Here is a 24,002-nt window from a genome sequence, read left to right on the forward strand (position 1 = left end):
TCGGGGGGGCCGCGAGCCCGCCCAGCCTGAGCTTGACGTTGTGCAGCTGGAGGGAGAGGCCGGCGGCCGCCCTCGGACTGGCGTTGCAGCTCGCCGCTCAGCACGGCCATGCGGTGGCCCCGGCGCTTCAGCTCGTCCAGGAACATTCGCTCCCGCCGCCGCATGGACCCCTCCAGCGCCCCGATCAGCGAACTCCTTGTGATGGAGCTCCCGCCTCAGCGCAGCGTTACGCTGCTCCCTCTCCCACAGCAGCAACTCCAGCGGCCCACAGTCCCAACGCACCCTCACTCACTGCCTCTGCACAGGAGAGGGGGGGGGGGGTAGGGGGGAACGTGGGGGAGAGGGGGGGAGGAGGGGGAGGGAGAGAGAGGGGAAACGTGGGAGAGAGGGGGAGAGGGGGAACGTGGGGGAGAGAGGGGGAGGGGGAATGTGGGAGAGACAAGGGGGAGAGGGAGGGAGAGAGTGGGAGGGGGAAAGGGGGAACGTGGGAGAGGGGGAAAGGGGGAGAGAGAGGGAGGGGGAAAGGGGGAACATGGGAGAGAGAGAGGGGGAACGTGGGAGAGAGAGAGGGAGGGGGGGGAGAGGGAGAACGTGAGAGAGAGAGACGGAGGGGGGGAAAGGGGGATCGTGAGAGAGGGAGGGAGGGGGGGAGAGAGGGAGAACGTGTGAGAGAGAGGGAGGGAGGGGGAGGGGGAGGGGAGGGAAATTGAGGAGAGATGGAGAGGGGGAGGGAGAGAGGGAAAGGGGGAAGGAGAGTTGGAGCGAGGGGGAGAGAGGGAGTGGGTGAGAGATGGAGAGGGGGAGGGAGAGAGATGGAGAGGGAGAGGGAGAGAGGAGAGTGGGGGGAGAGAGAGAGAGAGATGAGAGGGGGGGGAAGAGAGAGAGATGCACACCTTTCTGGGTTAGCTTCTCAAAGCTTTTTCACGTCAGCTTTTCACTGCACCTCGGTGCACGTGACAAGAATAAGGGGTCGGCGATTTAGAACGGAGATGAGGAAAAACTTTTTCAGTCAGAGAGTTGTGAATCTGTGGAATTCTCTGCCTCAGACGGCAGTGGGCGCCAATTCTCTGGATGCTTTCAAGAGAGAGTTAGATAGAGCTCTTAAGGATAGCGGAGTCAGGGGGTACGGGGAGAAGGTAGGAACGGGGTTCTGATTGAGAATGATCAGCCATGATCACATTGAATGGCGGTGCTGGCTCGAAGGGCCGAATGGCCTACTCCTGCACCTATTGTCTATTGTCTAAACTATATTAAACAGTTCGAGGTCAGGGTAACACTAACCCTAAATGCATTGGGATGAGGGTTGGCCTAATCTGTTGACTGAATACCCTCTCATCAGCCACAAGGAACGAGTGCAATGGATACTCTTCACTCAATCATTGTTTATTATTTGTACCGAGGTACAGTGAAAAGCTTTGCTTTGCATGCTTTAGACTTTACTTTAGAAATGCAGCCTGGCAAAAGACCTTCGACCCACTGAGTCGATCACCTCGTACACTGGCATTATCCTAGACACCAGGGATAATTTACAATTTTCTGAATCCTATTAACCTAAAAAAACCCCGTCTTTAGAGTGTGGGAGGAAACCAGAGCACCCGGAGAAAACCCACGCAGTCACAGGGAGGACGTACAAACTCCATACAGACAGCACCCGTGGTCAGGATTGAACCCGGGTCTCCAGCGCTGTAAGGCAACAACTCTACCGCTGCGCCACCGTGCCACCCTACAGAGCTATGCTATCCAGATGCACTATTCAATCGGATCAGATATTCCTTTTGATATCCATGCAATCGTCAAACTCAAGTACAACAGGTGGAGTAAAGGGGGAGACACAGAGTGCAGAATATAGTTCTCAGCATTGTAGTGCACCAGTTTCAGAGAAATATTGAAACGTATAAGATTATTAAGGGGTTGGACACGTTAGAGGCAGGAAACATGTTCCCAATGTTGGGGGAGTCCAGAACCAGGGGCCACTGTTTAAGAATAAGAGGTAGGCCATTTAGAACTGAGATGAGGAAAAACATTTTCAGTCAGAGAGTTGTGAATCTGTGGAATACTCTGCCTCAGAAGGCAGTGGAGGCCAATTCTCTGAATGCATTCAAGAGAGAGCTAGATAGAGCTCTTAAGGATAGCGGAGTCAGGGGGTATGGGGAGAAGGCAGGAACGGGGTACTGATTGAGAATGATCAGCCATAATCACATCGAATGGCGGTGCTGGCTCGAAGGGCCGAATAGCCTCCTCCTGCACCTATTGTCTATTGTCTAATGTCTAAATCAGAGTTTCACCAGTCCAAAGTCCGCAATGGGGCAGAGGTGAAAGGGACAGTACCGTAGCTTATGGAAGGACCGTTCAGAAGCCTGATAACAGAGGGGAAGAAGCTGTCCCTGAGTCTGGTGGTGCGCGCTTTCAAGCTTCTGTACCTTCTGCCTGACGGGAGCGGGGAGAAGATGGAATGACCGGGGTGGGACGAGTCTTTGATTGTGTCGGCTGCTTTTCCACAGCAGTGTGAAGTGTAGATGGTCGGTGGTGGGGAGTCTGGTCTGTGCGATGGACTGGGCCACATCAACAACTCTCTGCATTTGCTTGTGGTCTTGGGCAGAGCTGTTCCCAGACCGAGCTGTGGTGCAACCCGACAGGATGTCTCTTATGGTGCAACTGTAATAGTTTGTAATTGTCATAGAGTCAAGCAGCGTGGAAACAGGCCCTTTGGCCCAACTGGCCCATGCCGACCAGCATGCCCCATCTACATTAGTCCCACCTGCCTGCAGCTGCCCCTCTAAACCGTTCGTAGTCATGTACTGGTGTACATAAGATTATCCAAGCCTTTCACTATTCTGTACGTTTCAATGAGGTCCCCCCTCATTCTTCTAAACTCCAGCGAGTACAGGCCCAGTGCTGAAAAACGCTCATCATAGGTTAACCCACTCATTCCTGGGATCATTCTTGTAAACCTCCTCTGGACCCTCTCCAGAGCCAGCACATCCTTCCTCAGATATGGGGCCCAAAATTGCTCACAATATTCCAAATGCGGCCTGACCAGCGCCTTGTAGAGCCTCAGCATTACACCCCTGTTTTTGTATACAAGCCCTCTCGAAATAAATGCCAGCATTGAGTTTGCTTTCCTTACTACTGATTCGACTTGCAGATTAACTTTTTGTGAATCCTGCACCAGCACTCCCAAGTCCCTTTGCACCTCCGATTTCTGGATTCTCTCCCCGTTTAGAAAATAGTCTACGCCTTTATTCCCACTACCAAAATGCATGACTCCACACTTTGCTGCACTGTATTCCATCTGCCACTTCTCTGCCCACTCTCCCAACCTGTCCAAGTCCTTCTGTAGAGTCCCTGCTTTCCCTGCCCTTCCATCTATTTTCGTATCATCTGCAAACTTGGCCACCAAGCGTTCAATCCCCTCGTCCAAATCATTAATGTACAACGTGACGAGCAGCGGCCCCAGCACCGACCCCTGCGGAACTCCGCTGGTCACTGGCAGCCAACCAGACAAAGCCCCCTTTAGTTTAGAGATACAGCGTGGAAACAGGCCCTTTCGGCCCACCGGGTCCGCGCTGCCCAGCGATCCCCGCACACTAACACTATCCTACACCCACTAGGGACAATTTTTGCATTTACGAAGCCAATTAACCTACAAACCTGCACGTCTTTGGAGTGTGGGAGGAAACTGAAGATCTCAGGGAAAACCCACGCAGGTCACGGGGAGAACGTACAAACTCCGTACAGACAGCGCCCGTTGTCGGGATCGAACTCGGGTCTCCGGCGCTGCACTCGCTGTAAGACGGCAACTCTACCGCTGCGCCACCGTGCAGTGTTCGGTACGGACTCAATGGGCCACAGTGCCTCTAAACTAAACTAAACTAATAATTCAGTTTCTTCATCCACTCCATCACACTAGGGGCAATTAACGTACAGACCTGCACATCTTTGGAATGTGGGAGGAGACCGGACACCCGGACAAAACCCACGCAGTCACGGGGAGAACGTGCAAACTCCACACGGACAGCAGCCGAGGTCAGGATCGAACCGGGATCTCTGGCGCCGTGAGGCAGCAACTCTGCTAACACTCTGCCACTAAAATATCCACTTTCAAAATGGATTAGGGAGAGTAAAATAAGGGCAGAATGGGAGGGAAAACAAGGAAGACTGGGAGCGGAGATTGCCCGAGGTTTTACCAGGGGCCTGCCACGTAGCGGAGGCCTAGTGACATCTGACAGCGGCCATTCATCACCTCAGACACCAACTTCCTTCACCTTGGAGAGAGGCAACACAATTATCACACGCTGACCTATTTAAGTCTTGATATATGAATCTGCTCACAAAGGATTCTCTGTTGATTTCGTGTGAATTTATAAACAGCGAACATACATGAAGTGGGTAACAGGGCCACTACCTCACAGTGCCGGAGACCCGGGTTCCATCCCGACTACGGGTACTGTCTGTACGGAGTTTGCACGTTCTCCCCGTGACCTGCGTGGGTTTTCTCCGAGATCTCTGGTTTCCTCCCACACTCCAAAGACGTGCAGGTTTGTAGGTTAATTGGATTGGTGTAAATGTAAATTGTCCCTAGTGTGTGTAGGATAGTGTTAATATGCGGGGATCGCTGATCGGCGCCGACTCGGTGGGCCGAAGGGCCTGTTTCCGCGCTGTATCTCTAAACTAAACTAAACTAAACACGAGTGAGCAAGAACTGGAGATGCTGGTTTAAACTGACGATAGACACAAGATGCTGGAGTAACTCAGCGGGACAGGCAGCATCTCTGGAGAGAAGGAATGGGTGACATTCCGGGTCGAGACCCTTCTTCAGACACGGAGGTGGCAGAGGGATTGATACGTCCAAGATAGCTTTATTGCCACTCTTTGTCTTCTGCCATCCAGCCAACCTGCCATCCATGCCAGCATCTGCCCTTTGATACCGTCGGCTCTCACCTTCTCTAGTAGCCTCACGTGTGGCACCTTGTCAAAGGCTTTCTGTAAATCTAAGTAAGCAACATCTACTGACTCTCCTTTGTCTGTCCTGCTAGTTACTTCTTTAAAGAATTCCAGTAGATTTGTCAAGCAAGACCTCCCCTTCACAAAGCCAATTGTCCACTGTTTTTTTTTAAACCAAAAATGTCTTTTAAATGTTGGGCGGAGTGAGGTTTTTCTGATTTAAACAGTATTCGTTTTCAGTAATGAGTGAAATTGTTTGGCTCGTAGGAAATATTCATGAATTATATGGTAACTAGTGGATCTTGTGAGGCTGTAGGTTGTGTGTGTTTTAATGGGACGATGATAGACTACACTGTGAACTAACCTGTGTCTCTTCATAAATCTTCATGAGTCAGAATCATACAGCACGGAAACAGGCCCTTCGGCCCAACTTGCCCACGCCGGCCAACATGCCCCATCTACACTGGTCCCACCTGCCTACGTTTGGTCCATATCCCTCCAAACCTGTTCTATTCATGTACCTGTCTAACTGTTTCTAAAACGTTGGGATAGTCCCAGCCTCAACTACCTCCTCTGGCAGCTCGTTCCTTACACCCACCACCCCTTGTGTGAAAAAGGTTACCTCTCAGATTCCTATTAAATCTTTTCTCCTTCACCTTAAACCTGTGTCCTCTGGTCCTCGATTCACCTACTCTGGGCAGGAGATTCTGTGCATCTACCCGATCAATTCTTCTCATGATTTTATATACCTTAGACAGATATATGGATAGGACAGGTTTGGAGGGATATGGACCAAGTGCAGGCAGGTGGTGATTAGTGTAGCTGGGACAAGTTGGGCGGAGTGGGCAAGTTGGGCCGAAGAGCCTGTTTCCACACTGTATAACTCTATGAATCTATGACCTCTATAATATCACCCCTCAGCCTCCTGCACTCCAAGGAAGAGCCCCAGCCTAATCAACATCTGTCCTATCCATGTACCTGTCTAAATGTTTCTTAAACGTTGTGAAATCTTTGGAGATGTGCCACATTTTCTCAGGCTGCTGATTTACTTTGGACTATGGTGGTGGGTTTGTTGGCATTGTTTTGTATTGTACATGCTATTCTTGTAATAAGTGATTAAACTTTGTGTCTGAAGAAGGGTCTCGACCCGAAACGTCACCCATTCCTTCTCTCCCGAGATGCTGCCTGTCCCGCTGAGTTACTCCAGCATCTTGTGTCTATCGTCAGTTTAACCCAGCATCTCCAGTTCCTTCCCACTCGTGTTTAGTTTAGTTTAGTTTAGAGGTACAGCGTGGAAACAGGCCCTTCGGCCCACCGAGTCCGCACCGACCAGCGATCCCCGCACACTAACACGATCCTACAAACACTAGGGACAAATAACATTTACACCCAGCCAATTAACCTACAGACCTGCACGTCTTTGGAGTGTGGGAGGAAACCGAAGATCTTGGAGAAAACCCACGCAGGTCTCGGGGAGAACATGCAAACTCCGTACAGGTAGCACCCGTAGTCGGGATGGAACCCGGGTCTCCGGCGCTATGAGGCAGTGGCCCTGTTACCCACTTCATGTATGCTCGCTGTTTATAAATTCACACGAAATTAACAGAGAATCCTTTGTGAGCAGATTCATATATCAAGACTTAGATAGGTCAGCGTATGATAATTGTGTTGCCTCTCTCCAAGGTGAAGGAAGTTGGTGTCTGAGGTGATGAATGGCTGCTGTCAGATGTCACTAGGCCTCCGCTACGTGTCAGGCCCCTGGTAAAACCTCGGGCAATCTCCGCTCCCAGTCTTCCTTGTTTTCCCTCCCATTCTACCCTTATTTTACTCTCCCTAATCCATTTTGAAAGTGGATATTTTAGCGGCAGAGTGTTAGCAGAGCTGCTGCCTCACGGCGCCACAGACCCCGGTTCGATCCTGACCTCGGCTGCTGTCCGTGTGGAGTTTGCACGTTCTCCCCGTGACTGCGTGGGTTTTGTCCGGGTGTCCGGTCTCCTCCCACATTCCAAAGATGTGCAGGTTTGTACGTTAATTGCCCCTAGTGTGATGGTGTGGATGAAGAAACTGAATTATTAGTTTAGTTTAGTTTAGAAACGCAGCGTGGAAACAGGCCCTTCGGCCCACTGAGTCCATGCCAGCCAGCGATCACCCCATATACTAACACTATCCTAACACTAGGAACAATTTACAATTTTACCAAAGCCTACAAACCTGTACATCTTGGGAGGAGGTGTGGGAGGAAATTGGAGCATCCGGAGAAAAACCCCAGGGTCACGGGGAAAACGTACAAACTCCGTACAGACAGCACCTGCAGTCGGGATCGAACCCGGGTCTCGCCCGGTGGCGCAGCGGTAGAGTTGCTGCCTTACAGCGAATGCAGCGCTGGAGACCCGGGTTCGATCCCGACTGCGGGTGCTGTCTGTACGGAGTTTGTACGTTCTCCCCGTGACCTGCGTGGGTTTTCTCCGAGATCTTCGGTTTCCTCCCACACTCCAAAGGCGTGCAGGTTTGTAGGTTAATTGGTTTTCTCCGAGATCTTCGGTTTCCTCCCACACTCTAAGGCAGCAACTCTACCGCTGTGCCACTGTGCTACCCTGATCTCTCAGACTCTGCCATCAGCCCATCTGCCCAGAGTAGGGGAATCGAGAACCAGGTGACATTGGCTTAAGGTGAGGGGGGATAGATTTAATAGGAACCTGAGGGGTAACCTTTTCACATAAAGGGTAGGTGGGTGTATGGGACGAGCTGCAGGAGATGGCAGTGGAGGCAGGGACTATCGCAACGTTTAAGAAACATTTTGACAGGTACATGGATAGGACAGAATTAGAGGGATATGGGTAAAACGCAGGCAGGTTTAGATTTTAGATTTAGAGATACAGCGCGGAAACAGGCCCTTCGGCCCACTGAGTCCGCGCCGCCCAGCGATCCCCGCACATTAACACTATCCTACACACACTAGGGACAATTTTAACATTTACCCAGTCAATTAACCTACATACCTGTACGTCTTTGGAGGTGTGACTAGTTATAGATGGGACGTGTTAGTCAGTGTGGGCAAGTTGGGCTGAAGGGCCTGTTTCCACACTGGATGACTCCATGACTCTACCCAGCTCACTACCCAGTCTCTCCAAGACTCAAGACTGCAACCTCCAACCTTTACCAGTTGGTTTATTGCTTATTCTTTTCCCAAGTTGACTGACATCTTCTGCCTTGAACTTGTCTCTTCAAATGACTCAAATTTTAGTTTTATGGAGAGTATTCAAACCATTAGCATATGCCAGGATTGGCTGACTATTAATATGTATCGATCCATCCTCACCCAACTTGTTGGTAAGCAAAGAGGACCCGACGGTTGTGGTGCTGGCTCGAAGGGCCAAATGGCCTCCTCCTGCACCTATTTTCTATGTAATGTTCTATGACCCACCAGACATTTTAGTTTTGGTTTATTTTAGTTTAGAGATGCAGCATGACACACCGAGTCCTTGCCGACCAGCAATCCCCTGTGCACTAGTTCTATGCTACACACTAGGGGCAATTTACAGAAGCCACTTAACCTGGAAAACCTGCACGACTTTGGAGTGTGAGAGGAAACCAGAACAGCCGGAGGAAACCCACGCGGTCGCAGGGAGAACGTATAAGCTCCAGACAGACAGCACCCGTAGTCAGGATCGAACCCGGGTCTCTGGCGCCGTGAAACAACAAATCTAATGCTGTATCTTTCAATTAAATTTAGTTCAGTTCATACCTCAGACTGTTCAGTCTAGTTTAGTTTAGAGATACAGTGTGGAAACAGGCCCTTCGGCCCACCGAGTCCGCACTGACCAGCAATCCCTGCACATTGACACTGTCTTACACTAGGGACAATTTTTAGATTTATGTCAAGCCAATTGACCGACAAACCTGCACGTCTTTGGAACGTTGGAGGGAACCAAAGATCTCGGAGAAAACCCACGCAGGTCACGGGGAGAACGTACAAACTCCGTACAGACAGCGCCCATAGCCTGGATCGATCCGGGCTTTTGGCGCTGCAAGCACTGTAAGGCAGCAACTCTACCGCTGCGCCACCGTGCCGCCCTGTTCTTTGTTTCCCAATTCCTTGTTTCAACTTTGTAATCTTTTGCTTTTTAGTAATGAATCAAGCGAGATTTCCCCTGAGTGCTCACAGAAATAAATAGCTATGATTAAAATGCTTCTGGTACACATAAATCCTTTGGCTTGCACCGTTTCATGGGTCTTAGATTGCATTATGTCCTAGTGGAAAAGGAACTTTAGTCAAGGCAGCAGTATTTATCCAGTTCATTCTGATAACCCTTACAGATCCTGTGAAATCCTAGAAGCACAGAGCAGCTCGGATAATTTTCGATTGGTGTGCGCATATTGAAGATTAATATAAGAGAAAAAAAGGACACAGAGTGCTGGAGTAACTCAGCGGGTCAGGCAGCATCTCTGGAGAACATGGATAGGTGACGTTTCACAGAGTGCTGGAGTAACTCAGCGGGTCAGGCAGCATCTCTGGAGAACATGGATAGGTGACGTTTCACAGAGTGCTGGAGTAACTCAGCGGGTCAGGCAGCATCTCTGGAGAACATGGATAGGTGACGTTTCACAGAGTGCTGGAGTAACTCAGCGGGTCAGGCAGCATCTCTGGAGAACATGGATAGGCGACGTTTTGGGTCGGGACCCTTCTTCATGCTGAATGTAGTGGGGAAGGGGTGGGACAGGAGGTAGGAAAAAGCCAAAACATAGAAACATAGATAGAAACATAGAAAATAGGTGCAGGAGAAGGCCATTTGGCCCTTTGAGCCAGCACCACCATTCATTGTGATCATGGCTGATCATCCACAATCAGTAATCCGTGCCGGCCTTATCCCCATACCCGCTAACTCTATCTAACTCTCTTTTAAATTCGTCCAGTGAATTGGCCTCCACTGCCCTCTGTGGCAGAGAATTCCACAAATTCACAACTCTCTGGGTGAAAAAGTTTCTTCTCACCTCAGTTTTAAATGGCCTCCCCTTTATTCTTAGACTGTGGCCCCTGGTTCTGGACTCCCCCAACATCGGGAATATTTTTCCTGCAAAGCAGGGCTCCGCGACAGTCGGCCAAGGAAGGGTGGAGCCCACAATGGTCCATTGTTGGCTGGGGAAGAGGTGATAACGAGGGGATACAGGGATGCGAACAGTGCAACTAGTAGGATGACTAGGGTGGGGTGAAAGGAAATGCAGTGATTGCTTGCAATCAAAGAAATCAATATTCATACCGCTGGGGTTGTTGGCTGCCAAAGCAAAATATGAGATGCTGTTCCTCCAATTAGTGTGTGGCCTCACTCTGACAGTGAATGGGAAGGTGATGCCTTCACACTGATTAGAGTCACACTGCGTAGAAACAGGCCCCATCATGGTGAGGAGGGAGGGGGGGGGGGGGGAAGCTGGAGGAGAGGTGGGGGTAGGCCAATCCTGGCGAGTGATAGGTGGGTACAGGTGAGGGAGAATTGTTAACAGGCAGATGGTTGGACAAAGGCCAGAGATGAAGAGACGAAAAGTGTGAGCTGAGGGCCGAAGAGGAGTGAATTGTGAAGCCAGAGGAGGGGATGTAGGTGGGAGGGGCCAGGGGGTGGGAGGATGACCTTCCATCTTCAGGTTAGGGAGAGGCCTCCTGAGACAGAGTGGAGCTGGACATCTTGAGGAATGGAGAGCTAAAGTTACTGGAAAGAATAAGAAGCCTTTATGAAACGAGTCGCCGCGGTAACTTGGCTTCACGCCAAAGCATTGCTTCTGTACTTGCGCCACGTTTGATGCAAGGGGAGCAGTGGACAGCTGAGACCACAGAGGGCGCGGCGGTAGAGTTGCTGCCTCACGGCGCCAGAGACCCGGGTTCCATCCTGACCGCGGGCGGGCGCTGTCTGCGCCGAGTCTGCACGTTCTCCCTGTGACCGCGTGGGTTTTCTCCGGGTGCTCCGGTTTCTTCCCGCACTCCAAAGACTTGCAGGATCGTCCCCGCTCCAATTTCTCAGTAAAAGGATTAAAAATACCTGACAACAACTCATCCTGCCAGTGTTTTGTATATTTAGCTGTAAACTTCCCTCCTGCCAAAACGCAGACATGCACTCAAGGAAAGACTACATTGGATGCTGTGGTATTAAGTATGTAGGCTAATTGGCTTTGGTAAAATTGCAAATTGTCCCTAGTGTACAGGATAGTGTTAGTGTACGGGGTGATTGTTGGTCAGCACGGATGCGGTGGGCCGAAGGGCCTGTTTCCGCGCTGTATCTCTAAAGTCTAAAAAGTAAAGGTCTAAAGGTTGAAGGGTAGAAAAGAAGATGTAGTTACCTAAAATTGTACATTACAATGTTACAATCATTTTTGATTCAAAAGGTACAACATGGAAACAGGCCCTTCGGCCCCCTGAGTCCACGCCGACCACACAAACACACCCGTTCACACTAGTTCTATGTTATCCCACATTTTGTTTAACCAGTGGCCACAACTGGAAATCCTTACTCGAATTCACCCAGAAGAGTGGATGTGGAGAGGGTGTTTCCACTAGTGGGAGAGTCTCGAACTAAAGGTCACAACCTCAGAATTAAAGGACGTTCCTTTTGGAAGGAGATGAGGAGAAATTTATTTAGTCAGAGGGTGGTGAATCTGTGGAATTATTTGCCACAGAAGGCTGTGGAGGCCAAGTTCCCAATGTTGGGGGAGTCCAGTACCAGGGGACACAGTCTAAGAATAAAGGGGAGGCCATTTAAAACCGAGGTGAGAAGAAACCTTTTCACCCAGAGAGTTGTGAATTTGTGGAATTCTCTGCCACAGAGGGCAGTGGAGGACAAATCACTGGATGAATTTAAATGCGAGGTAGATAGAGCTCGAGGGACTAGTGGAATCAAGGGATATGGGGAGAAGGCAGGCACGGGTTACTGATTGTGGATGATCAGCCATGATCACAATGAATAGCGGTGCTGGCTCGAAGGGCCAAATGGCCTCCTCCTGCACCTATTTTCTATGTTTCTCTGCTTCTATGTCAGTGGATATTTTTAAGGCAGAGATAGATAGATTCTTGATTAGTGCGGCTGTCAGGGGTTATGGAAAGAAGGCAGTAGAATGGGGCATTGAAGGAGAATAAGATCAGCCATGATTGAATGGTGGCTTAGACTTGATGGGCTGAATGGCCTAATTCTGCTCGTCTTCCTTATGACCTTAAAATGTTCTTTGCAGCCAGGGGCTCTCCGTGCTCTGCCACATCAGCTGGAAAGAGTGCGGGGGATATTTACGAGGATGTTGCCAGGACTCGCAGGCCTGAGCTATAGCGAGAGGCTGGGCCGGCTGAGGACTATATTCCTTGGAATGCTGGGAGGCTGAGGAGCAATCACATAGAGGTGTGCAAGATCATGAGAGGAACAAATATGATGAATACCCAGAGTAGGGGAATCAAGAAACAGAGGACATGGGTTTAAGGTGAGAGGGAAAAGATTCAATAGGAATCTGAGGGCATAACCTTTTCACACAAAGGGCGGTGGGTGTATGGAACATAAATGCTACAAGAGGAGGTAGTTGAGGTAGGGACTATAACTACATTGAAAAGCCATTTGGACAGGTACATGGATTGGAAAGGTTTAGAGGGATATGGGCCCAACACGGGCTAGTGTAGATGAGGCATCTTGGTTGGTATGGGCAAGTTGGGCCGAGGGGCCTGTTTCCATGCTGTATGACTCGATGACTATTTACTACTGATTGGATGGGGTAGCAATCACACTACTGTGATGGAGAGTTGAGGAGGGGTGGGGGGGGGGGGGTGAGGGGTGAGGGGATTATGTCCGCAATGCTGAGGGAAGAGTCAAGTCAGTGCTCCATTTCCTAGGGTGTTACGGTGGCGCAGCGGTAGAGTTGCTGCCTCACGGCGCCGGAGACCCGGGTTCGATCCCGACTACGGTTGCTGTCTGAGCGGCGTTTGCACGTTATCCCCGTGATTTCACGAGTTTTCTCCGGTTTCTTTCCACATTCCAAAGACGTGCGGCCTTGTGGGCGAATTGGCTTCTGTAAATTGTCCCTAGGGTGTGGGATGGAACTGGCGTACAGGGGTTCGCTGGTCAGCATAGTCTCAGGGCCTTGTTTCCACACTGTATCTCTAAACTAAACTAGACTGACAATAGACAATAGACAATAGACAATAGGTGCAGGAGGAGGCCATTCGGCCCTTCGAGTCAGCACCGCCATTCAATGCGATCATGGCTGATCATTCTCAATCAGTACCCCGTTCCTGCCTTCTCCCTATACCCCCGTGACTCCGCTATCCTTAAGAGCTCTATCCAGCTCTCTCTTGAATGCATTCAGAGACTTGGCCTCCACTGCCTGTACTGGTGGGGTCCAGTGAATTAGTTAGATTGAGGCCCTTAGGACCCTCAGTAGAAATAAAATCTCCAGCCAGTCCAGGCCTACGTCTAAATGCCTTTTAAACCCCTGAACTAAAGCAGGCTTCACACTGCTGATCCTGGAACCCTCTAATGTTTGACCATTTATTCATAAACATTGCTTTTCATCCTGAATCTGATACAGTTAATTTTAGTTTAGTTTAATTTAGAGATACAGAGTGGTAACAGGCCCTTCGGCCCACCGAGTCCGCGCCGACCAGCGATCCCCGCACACTAACACTGTTCTGCACACACGCGGGACAATTTACAATTTTACCCAGCCAATTAGCCTACAAACCTGGTACTGTTCCTTGAAGGGAACCTCCCCCCCATGAAGGAAAGTGTACCATGAATCCACGTCATGGAAGGACACAGCAGAGCAACAGGCCCTTCGGCCCACCGAGTCCATGCCGACCATCGATCGCCCGTTCACACCAGTTCTACGTTACCCCACTGTCTCGTCCACTCCCTGCACACTAGGGGGCAATTTTGTAGAAGCCAATTATCCCACAACCTGAATCAACCCGGACGGCTGTGGGATGTGGGAGGAAACCGGAGCACCCGGAGGAAAGCCACACCGTCACAGGGAGAACGTGCAAACTCCACACTGGCAGACAGTGGCCAGGTCAGGATGGAAGCCGGGTCTCTGGCGCTGTGAGCCAGCTGCGCCACCGTGTCAATTATTGTGAAGGTTATGGGTTCCATTGCTGAGGCTAATCGATGACGAGGTTTCTCCCGGGACTCTGTCATCTAATGTCACTGCTGGTGATGATTTTCCAGGTGTAATTGGATCAGCACCATCATCTGGGGGATAGTGGATGTTCTGTTGTTTTCTCTTCCCTCAGTTCAACCTGTGCAGAGAAGTATTAAAATCTACCGCACACAGCTCCAGTGAGACAGGTTCATGCTCGCTATAGGGTGGCACGGTGGCACAGCGGTAGAGTTGCTGCCTCACTGCGCCAGCGAGAGACCCCGGTTCGATCCTGACTACGGGTGCTGTCTGTACAGAGTTTGTACGTTCTCCCCGTGGGTTTTCCCTGGGTGGATTCCTCCCACACTCCAAAGGCGAACGGGTTTGGAGGTTAATTGGGTTCGATACAATTGTACATTGTCTCCAGGGTGTAGGATTCTGTTAGTCTGCAGTGTGATCGTTGGTCCACATGGGCCAAGGGGCCTGTTTCTGCGCTGTGTCTCGAAACTCAAGAAAAACCTTTCAATACCTCGCTGGGGCTGGGGCTGGGGGTGGGGCTGGGGGTGGGGGAGGTGGGGCAGGGGCTGGGGGTGGGGCTAGGGGTGGGGCTGGGGGTGGGGGAGGTGGGGCTGGGGGTGGGGCTAGGGGTGGGGCTGTGGGTGGGGCTGGTGGTGGGGCTGGGGGTGGGCTGGGGGTGGGGCTGGGGGTGGGCTGGGGGTGGGGCTGGGGGTGGGGCAAGGGGGGGTCTGGGGGGGGGCTGGGGGGGGGCTAGGGGGGGGGCTGGGGCTGGGGGTGGGGCTGGGGGGATGGGGGAAGCAAATCTCAAAGTGCTTCGCAAACGAAAGTCTGAAGAGTAGATGAAACATCAGCCATTTTGTACACAGCAAGATCCCACAGTCAGTGGTGAGGTGCAGAGCAGGTGATGGGATTCATTGCTGTGGACAAGGGGTTGTCTTGCCCTGGGCACCAGCACGGTGGCGCAGCAGTAGAGTTGCCGCCTTACAGCGAATGCAGCGCCCGAGACCCGGGTTCCATCCCCACTCCGGGTGCTGTCTGTACGGAGTTTGTACGTTCTCCCCGTGACCTGCGTGGGTTTTCTACGAGATCTTCGGTTTCCTCCCACACTCCAAAGACGCGCAGGTATGTAGGTTAATTGGTTCAGTGCATGTGTAGATTGTCCCTAGTGTGTGTAGGATAGTGTTAATGTGCGGGGATCGCTGGTGGCTGAAGGGCCTGTTTCCACGCTGTATCTCTAAGCTAAACCGGCTACAGTTCATGTTCATAAGGTAGAGGAGCAGGAGGAGCTCTTTGTGTTAAAATCGCGGTGGGTGTAACGAACAGGCTGTGGGGGGAAGTAGTTGAGGCAGGTACTATCACAACATGTAAGTAACATTTAGACAGATGCATGGATAGGACAGGTTTGGAGAGATATGGGCCGAGCGCAGGCGGGTGGGACTAGTGTGGATGGGACATGTTGGTCGGTGTGGGCAAGTTGGGCCGAAGGGCCTGTTTCCACGCTGTGGGACTCTATGACTGCTTCCCAAGGCCAATGTTTCCCCCACAGCACCAAACTCTGCAGGCAGATCCATGCTCCTGGTATGTCACGTACCCGCTCCAGGTGAACAGTGGGAGATTCTCTTACCTGGCTGGCCATGTTTAGACGACTTTTCTGTCAGCTCACATGTCAGTTCTGCAAAATACAGGCAAGAGCAGAGATCAGACGGCCTGATTCCCAGAGGAGTCAAATAAAACCTCTTTGGACTGACTGTCCTTACTTACTTACCTTACTGCCAAGAGACCCTATATTTACGTTCAGGAAGGAACTGCAGACGCTGGTTTAAATCAAAGATAGACACAAAACGCTGGAGTAACTCAACGGGACAGGCAGCATCTCTGGAGAGAAGGAATGGGTGACGTTTCAGGTCGAGACCCTTCTTCAGTCTGAAGGTTCCAGCATTTTGTGTCGACCCTATATTTATGTCTGCTTCAATGTTACTGGCATACAATGACTATATCCACCATTTAAGGCTTCCTGCTTGAGTTATAAATGTAAATCATAGAAACATAAAAAATAGGTGCAGGAGGAGGCCATTCGGCCCTTCGAGCCAACACCGCCATTCATTGTGATCATGGCTGATCATCCACTATCAGTAACCCGTGCCTGCCTTCTCCCCATATCCCTTGATTTCACTAGCCCCTAGAACTCTGTCTTAAATTCATCCAGTGAATTGGCCTCCACTGCCTTCTGTGGCAGAGAATTCCACAAATTCACAACTCTCTGGGTGAAAAAGTTTTTTCTCACCTCAGTTTTAAATGGCCTCCCCTTTATTCTTAGACTGTGTGGCCCCTGGTTCTGGACTCCCCCAACATTGGGAACATTTTTCCTGCATCTAGCTTGTTCAGTCCTTTCATAATTTTTATACGTCTCTGTGAGATCCCCTCTCATCCTTCTAAGCATAGTGACTTGTTTGAAACAGTGAACACAGCTCCTGAGAGTATGTGATGCCATTTTGTGGAAGTGATCAACTTGAGAAAACTAAAGATAGGAGAGGATTAGGTAATTTCATGCTCATAAGTTCCAGGAGCAGAATTAGGCCATTCGGCCCATCAAGTCTTCTCCGCCATTCAATCATGGACGATCTATCTTTCCCTCTCGACCCCATTCTCCTGCCTTCTCCCCGTAAACCCCTGACACCCATGAGCAAGTAAGTTCATGCCTTTACAGCTGAGTTCCAGCTCACAGTATTCCTGACGCAAGTCGAATACGTTCCAAGAACTGCAAGAAAGATTTCATGGCCTGCAATTACAGGATTTTCACTAAATGAGTTGAGTTTAGTTTATGGTCACGTGTACCGAGCGAGGTACAGTGAAAAGCTTTTGTTGCGTGCTAACCAGCAGGCGGAAAGACAACACATGATTACAGTCGAGCCGTCCACAGTGTACAGATACATGACAAAGGGAATAGCGTTCAGTGCAAGATAAAAGTCCAGTCAAGTTAGATCAAAGATCAAAGATAGTCTGATGCAGCGGTAGAGTTGCTGCCTTACAGCGAATGCAGCGCCGGAGACTCAGGAGTTTGTACGTTCTCCCCGTGACCTGCGTGGGTTTTCTCCCAGATCTTCGGTTTCCTCCCACACTCCAAAGACGTACAGGTATGTAGGTTAATTGGCTGGGTAATATGTAAAAATTGTCCCTAGTGTGTGTAAAATAGTGTTAATGTGCGGGGATCGCTGGGCGGCGCGGACTCGGTGGGCTGAAGGGCCTGTTTCCGCACTGTATCTCTAAATCTAAATCTAAAAAATCTCCAATGAGGTGAATAGAAGCCCAGGACTGCTCTCCAGTTGTTGATAGAGTTGTCAAATGAGCCAACTTGTCAGATTAAAATGTTGTAGATTTGTCAAACCAATTCATGTGCATAATTTCTAGGAGTGGAATGAGGCCATTTGGGCCATCAAGTCTGCTCCGCCATTCAATCATGGCTGATCTATCTCTCCCTCCTAACCCCATTCTCCTGCCTTCTCCCCATAACCTCTAACGCCCATACAATTCAAGAATCTATCTATCTCTACCTTAAAAATATCCATTGATGGCCTCCACAGCCTTCTGTGGCAATGAGCTCCACACTTTTACTTTGACTGATTGAAAGATACAGCATGGAAACAGGCCCCTCGGCCCATTGGGTCCACGCCGACCATTGATCACCTGTTCGCAAAGTGCCGGAGTAACTCAGCGGGTCAGGCAGCATCGCTGGAGAACATGGATCGGTGATATTTTGGGTCGTGACCATTCCGATTGTAAAGGAGGTGGAAAGCTGGAAGAGTGGTGAGGATGGGACAAAGCCTGGTGAGTGATGGGTGCAGAGATCAGTCCGAAGAAGCGTCTCGACCCGAAGCGACGTCCATTCCTTGTCTCCAGAGATGCTGCCTGACCCGCTGAGTTACTCCAGCATTTTGTGTCTACCTTCGAGTGATAGGTGGATAAAGGTCAGGTGGGGGGAGGGGGGGGGGGGGGGTTAATTGGCAGATGGGTGGACAAAGGCCAAAGATGAAAAGGAGACAAAAGGAGACATAAGAAATGTGAAGCCGGAGGAAGGGATGTAGTTTAGTTTAGTTCAGACATACAGCGCAGAAACAGGCCCTTCAGCCCACCGGGTCCGCGCTGGCCTGCGATTCCCGCACATTAACACTATCCTCCACACACTCGCAACAATGTTTTACATTTACCAAGCCAATTAACCTACATACCTGTACGTCTTTAGAGTGTGGGAGGAAAATGAATATCTCGGAGAAAACCCACGCAGGTCACGGGGAGAACGTACAAACTCCGTACAGACAGCACCCGTAGTCGGGATCGAACCCGGGTTTCCGGCGCTGCAAGGGCTGTAAGGCAGCATGGTGGCGCAGCGGTAGAGTTGCCGCCTTACAGCGAATGCGGCGCCGGAGACTCAGGTTCGATCCTGACTATGGGCGCCGTCTGTACGGAGTTTGTACGTTTTCCCCGTGGCCCGCGTGGGTTTTCTCCGAGATCTTCGGTTTCCTCCCACACTCCAAAGACGTACAGGTATGTAGGTTAATTGACTGGGTAAATGTAAAAATTGTCCCTAGTGTGTGTAGGATAGTGTTAATGTGCGGGGATTGCTGGGTGGCGCGGACCCGGTGGGCCGAAGGGCCTGTTTCCGCGCTGTATCTCTAAATCTAAAAATCTAAATCTAAACTCTACCGCTGCGCCACCGTGCCACCCTATGATTTTCAATGATTTCCGTCTCCTCTTGCTCTATTGAACAGTATTGCTGATCATTCTGATTCAATAAGGTTTAAACGTGATACTCCTCACAGTGTAGGAAGACTGCAGAGGAAAACGACATGGAGATTCATGTGATAGGAGCAGAATTTGGCCACTCGGCCCATCAAGACTACTCTGCCATTCAATCATGGCTGATCTATCTCTCCCTCTCAACCCCATTCTCCTGCCTTCTCCCTGTAACCCCTGACATCTGTGGGCAAATAAATTCAGGTACTTCACAGAAAAATTATCACACAGCTAAGTTTCCTGAAGCAAATAAAATATGTTCCAAAAACTGCAAGAACATTTTTATGGCCTGCAATTATGTTAGCAAAATGGTAGTTTAGTTTATTGTCACGTGTACCGAGTTACAGTGAAAACCTTTTGTTGCGTGCTAACCAGTCAGCGGAAAGACAATACGTGTTTGCCATAGTTTAAGAATAAGGGGTAGGCCATTTAGAACGGAGATGAGGAAAAACTTTTTCAGTCAGAGAGTTGTGAATCTGTGGAATTCACTGCCTCAGAAGGCAGTGGAGGCCAATTCTCTGAATGCGTTCAAGAGAGAACTAGATAGAGCTCTTAGGGATAGTGGAGTCAGGGGGTATGCGGAGAAGGCAGGAACGGGGTACTGATTGTGAATGATCAGCCATGATCACATTGAATGGCGGTGCTGGCTCGAAGGGCCGAATGGCCTCCTCCTGCACCTATTGTCTATTGTCAATCGAGTGGTCCACACTGTACAAGATACACGATAAAGGGAATAAGGTGAATAACGTTTAGTGCAAGATAAAGCGCAGAAAAGTCCAATCAAAGATAGTCCAAGGGTCTCCAATGAGATAGCTCAGGACCGCTCTCTAGTTGTTGAGGGAGTAGTTAAATTAACCATCTGATAGATGAAAATGTCGCAGGTTTGTAAAACCAATTCATACGTTATAGGAACCGAATGAGGCTGTTTGGCCCATCAAATCTACTCCGCCATTCAATCATGGCTGATCTATCTTTCCCTCTCAACCCCATGAAGATTTACGAGGATGTTGCCAGGACTCGAGGGCCTGAGCTATGGGGAGAGGTTGGGTTGACTGGGATTTCCATTCCTGAGAGCACAGGCTGAGGGTTGATCCTATAGAGGGGTATAAAATCATGAGGGGAATAGCTTTAGTGTGAATGTACTGAGGCTTTTACCCAGGGTAGGGGAATCATGAACCAAAGGGCATAGGTTTAAGGTGAAGGGGGAAAGATTATACAGGAATGTGAGGCGGATGTTTTTCACACAAACGATGGTGGGTGTGTGGAACTACCTCCATAATCAATAGCGAGTCGCAACCTGGTCACTCCCTCTTCTCCCCTCTCCCATCGGGCAGAATCTCCAGATTCAGGGACAGTTTCTTCCCAGCCATTATCAGGCAACTGAACCATCTTACCAACAACTAGAGAGCAGTCCTGAGACAATGAGTCTCCTACCTCATTGGAGACCCTTGGAGTATCATTGATTGGACTTTACCTTGCACTAAACGTAATTCACATTATTCCCTTTATCATGTATCTGGACACTGTAGACGGCTCGATTGTAATCATGTATAGTCTTTCCACGGACTGTTTAGCACACAACACAAGCTTTTCACTGTACCTCAGTACACGTGACAATAAACAAAACTCAAATTCAACTCAAACCCCTCCGGCAGCTCGTTCCATACACCTACCACCCTCTGTGTGAAAAGGTTACCCCTCGGCTTCCTATTAAACCAGTCAGCGGAAAGACTATACATGATTACAATCGACCCATCCACAGCGGACAGATACAAGATAAAGGGAATAATGTGAATAACGTTTAGTGCAAGACAAAGTCCAATCAATGATACTCCACGGGTCTACCATGAGTCTAAAATGGCAATGAATCGTTTCGGCATGTTGTGATCTAGGTATCTCCCAGCTTCTTGCTCTGGTCTCTGCTACCTCACAACACTTGCTGAGCCATGCCACTGGAAATTAAAGAATTGCTTCAAAGGAGTTTCATCATCAATAACATTGATCATTTTTATGAGGTGTAAAAGTCAAAACCGTGGTCCTGTTGATGAGGCTTTCCTCGTGTGGACACAACACAGTCATAGAGCCATAGAGTGATACAGCACGGAAACAGGCCCTTCGGCCCACTTGCCCACACCGGCCAACATGTCCCATCTACACTAGTCCCACCTGCTTGTCTTTGGTCCACATCTCTCTAAACCTGTCCTATCCGTGTACCTGCCTAAATGTTTCTTAGACATTGCGATAGTCCCTGCCTCAACTACCTCCTCCGGCAGCTCATTCCATACACCCACCACCCTTTGTATGAAAAAGTTACCGCTCAGGTTCCTATTAAATCTTACCCCCCCCCCCCCCCCCCCCCACTCCCACTCCCCATAAACCTGTCCTCTGGTTCTTGATTTATTCACAAAATGCTGGAGTAACTCAGCAGGTCAGGCAGCATCTCGGGAGAGAAGGAATGGGTGACGTTTCGGGTCGAGACCCTTCTTCAGATACCTCTACTCTGGGCAAGAGACTGTGCGTCTACCCGACCTATACCTCTCATCTAAGGTATTTATTCACAAAATGCTGGAGTAACTCAGCAGGTCAGGCAGCATCTCAGGAGAGAAGGAATGGGTGACGTTTCGGGTCGAGACCCTTCTTCAGACTATACCTCTCGTCTAGTCTGAACCATTAACATTTAGATTTTACAAAGCTTTTCACTACATACCATACCATACCATACCATACCATACCATACCATACACATACAGCAGGAAACAGGCCTTTTCGGCCCACCAAGTCCGTGCCGCCCAGCGATCCCCGTACATTAACACTATCCTACACCCACTAGGGACAATTTTTACATTTACCCAGCCAATTAACCTACATACCTGTACGTCTTTGGAGTACAGTAGAGATACAGCGTGGAAAAAGGCCCTTCGGCCCACTGGGACCGGTAGACTAGTTTTATGCTGCACACTAGGGACAATTTACAGAAGCCAATTAACCGACAAACCCGCAGGTCCTTGGAATGTGGGAGGAAGCCGAAGGAAACCCTGCGCGGGTCACGGGGAGAACGTACAAACTCCGTACAGACAGACAGCGCCCGTGGTCAGGATCGAACCGGGGGCCCCTTAATCTACCGCTGCGCTACTGTGCCACCGTTCAGAGAGTGATGGCTTCACCTCCCACAAGACTCCCTGGATTACGATGAGCTGCTCTTTCTCGGCCAACTGCGCTCTTCATGCGAGCGATGATTTAGGTTTGAGGGGGACTGGGGTGACCTCTTGCAGCACTCCCGATGCCACCGTGCCACCTCACAGGTGGTAGTCCTTCAAACGTCACAAAACATGGAACCGTACAGCTCAAGACCAGGCCCTTCGGCCCACAAAATCTGTGCTGACCACGATGCCAAGACCCCCCATCTCTGATGTGCTTTCATATAATCCATATTCCTCCATTCCCTGCAGATCCATCTGCCTATCGAAAACTCTCTTAAACGTTCCTGCCATCCCCGTGACCTGCGTGGGTTTTCTCCGGGTGCTTCGGTTTCCTCCCACACTCCAAAGACATGCAGGTTTGTAGGTTGTGTAGGAAATAAAACTGCAGATGCTGGTTTAAAAATCGAAGGTAGACACAAAATGCTGGAGTTAACTCAGTCTGAAGAAGGGTCTCGACCTGAAACGTCACCCATTCCTTCTCCCCAGAGATGCTGCCTGACCCGCTGAGTTACTCCACCATTTTGTGTCCACCTCAGGTTTGTGGGCTAATTAGCTTCTGTAAAGACTGTAAGTTGTCCCAAGTGTGTAGGATATTGCTAGTGTACGGATTCGGTTTCCGCACTGTATCTCTAAAGTCGAAAGTCCCTTCGCCCACCAAGTCCATGCCGACCATCGATCACCAGTTCACACGAGATTCATGTTATCCCACTCTCTCATCCACCCCCCACACACCAGGGGCAATTTACAGAGACCAGAAGTCTAAAGTCTAAAAGAGGTCCCCCAGGGAACCGTGAAAAGCCTTTGTGAATCACGTTCTGTTCCCGGCTTGGTGAAGGCTGAGCCATTTACAAGATTTCCTACACTGATGCTACACTTTCTTTAACCGCGGAGAGCCAACAGTAACTGTGCAAACTCTATTGATTTCAGGGGAAAAGCCAATAATACAAGTCTGGTTCACTTGACAAGGCAGGAGAGGAGAGTCTTGTTGAAGGACACAGCCTGGAAACAGGCCCTTCGAGTCCAATCCACCGAGTCCACGCCGACCATCAATCACCAGCTCACACTAGATCTACGTTATCCCACTGTCTCATTCACTCCCCGCACACTAGGGGACAATTTACAGAGACCAATTAGCCTACAAACCTGTACGTCTTTGGAGTGCGTGAGGAAACCCATGCAGACACAGGGAGAACGTGCAAACTCCGCACAGACAGCACCCGAGGTCAGGATCGAGCCTGGGTCTCTGACGCTGTGAGGCAGCAACTCTACTGCTGTGCCACTGCGCCACACTCGGGTTAGATTTTTTTTTAGATTTAGAGATACAGCGCAGAATCAGTCCCTTCGGCCCACCGGGTCCGCGCCGCCCAGCGATCCCCGCACACTAACACTATCCTACACCCACTAGGGACAATTTTTACATTTGCCCAGCCAATTAACCTACATACCTGCACGTCTTTAGAGTGTGGGAGGAAACCGAAGATCTCGGAGAAAATCCACGCAGGTCACGGGGCGAACGTACAAACTCCGTACAGACGGCACCCATAGTCAGGATCGAACCTGAGTCTCCGGCGCTGCATTCGCTGTAAGGCAGCAACTCTACCGCTGCGCCACTCGGGTTATTGGGAGATTAAAATGGGATTCATTTAAGATTAGCGTCAATGAGTTGTTGATGGTGGGCATGGATTCGGAGGGCCGAAGGGACCGCATCTGGTCTGTATCTCTCTGCACTGTATAACTGCAGCATGCGGCAGGACTCACGTTATCATTGCATCTCAACCTGCACTGCACTGCACAGGGACTGACGAGGGGGCAGGAGCTGGGAGAGGCAATGATGCATTCCAGTCACAAGCCTCCTCATAAAGCAGCAGGGGCCGATAATCGTCGGCTGGCTTCCCCCCACGGAACAAAGGAAGGATAATGTAAGAAAATAACTGCAGATGCTGGTACAAATTG

The 24,002-nt window shown here is 50.1% G+C and overlaps 1 protein-coding gene across 1 annotated transcript in view; it reads right to left on the reverse strand.

The window, feature by feature from the left end:
- Positions 1 to 226: 226 nt before the first annotated feature.
- Positions 227 to 24,002, reverse strand: part of LOC144606370 (coiled-coil domain-containing 92B-like) — a 51,440-nt gene continuing 27,664 nt past the window's right edge. The window contains exons 3-4 of the mRNA XM_078422397.1: positions 15,683 to 15,730; positions 227 to 297 (exon numbers count right to left, since the gene is read on the reverse strand). Coding sequence (XP_078278523.1) covers positions 227 to 297; positions 15,683 to 15,730 — 119 coding nt within the window. The remainder of the gene's footprint in view (positions 298 to 15,682; positions 15,731 to 24,002) is intronic.

This window comes from Rhinoraja longicauda, chromosome 26 (assembly GCF_053455715.1).
Source record: "Rhinoraja longicauda isolate Sanriku21f chromosome 26, sRhiLon1.1, whole genome shotgun sequence".
Taxonomy (NCBI): domain Eukaryota; kingdom Metazoa; phylum Chordata; class Chondrichthyes; order Rajiformes; family Arhynchobatidae; genus Rhinoraja; species Rhinoraja longicauda.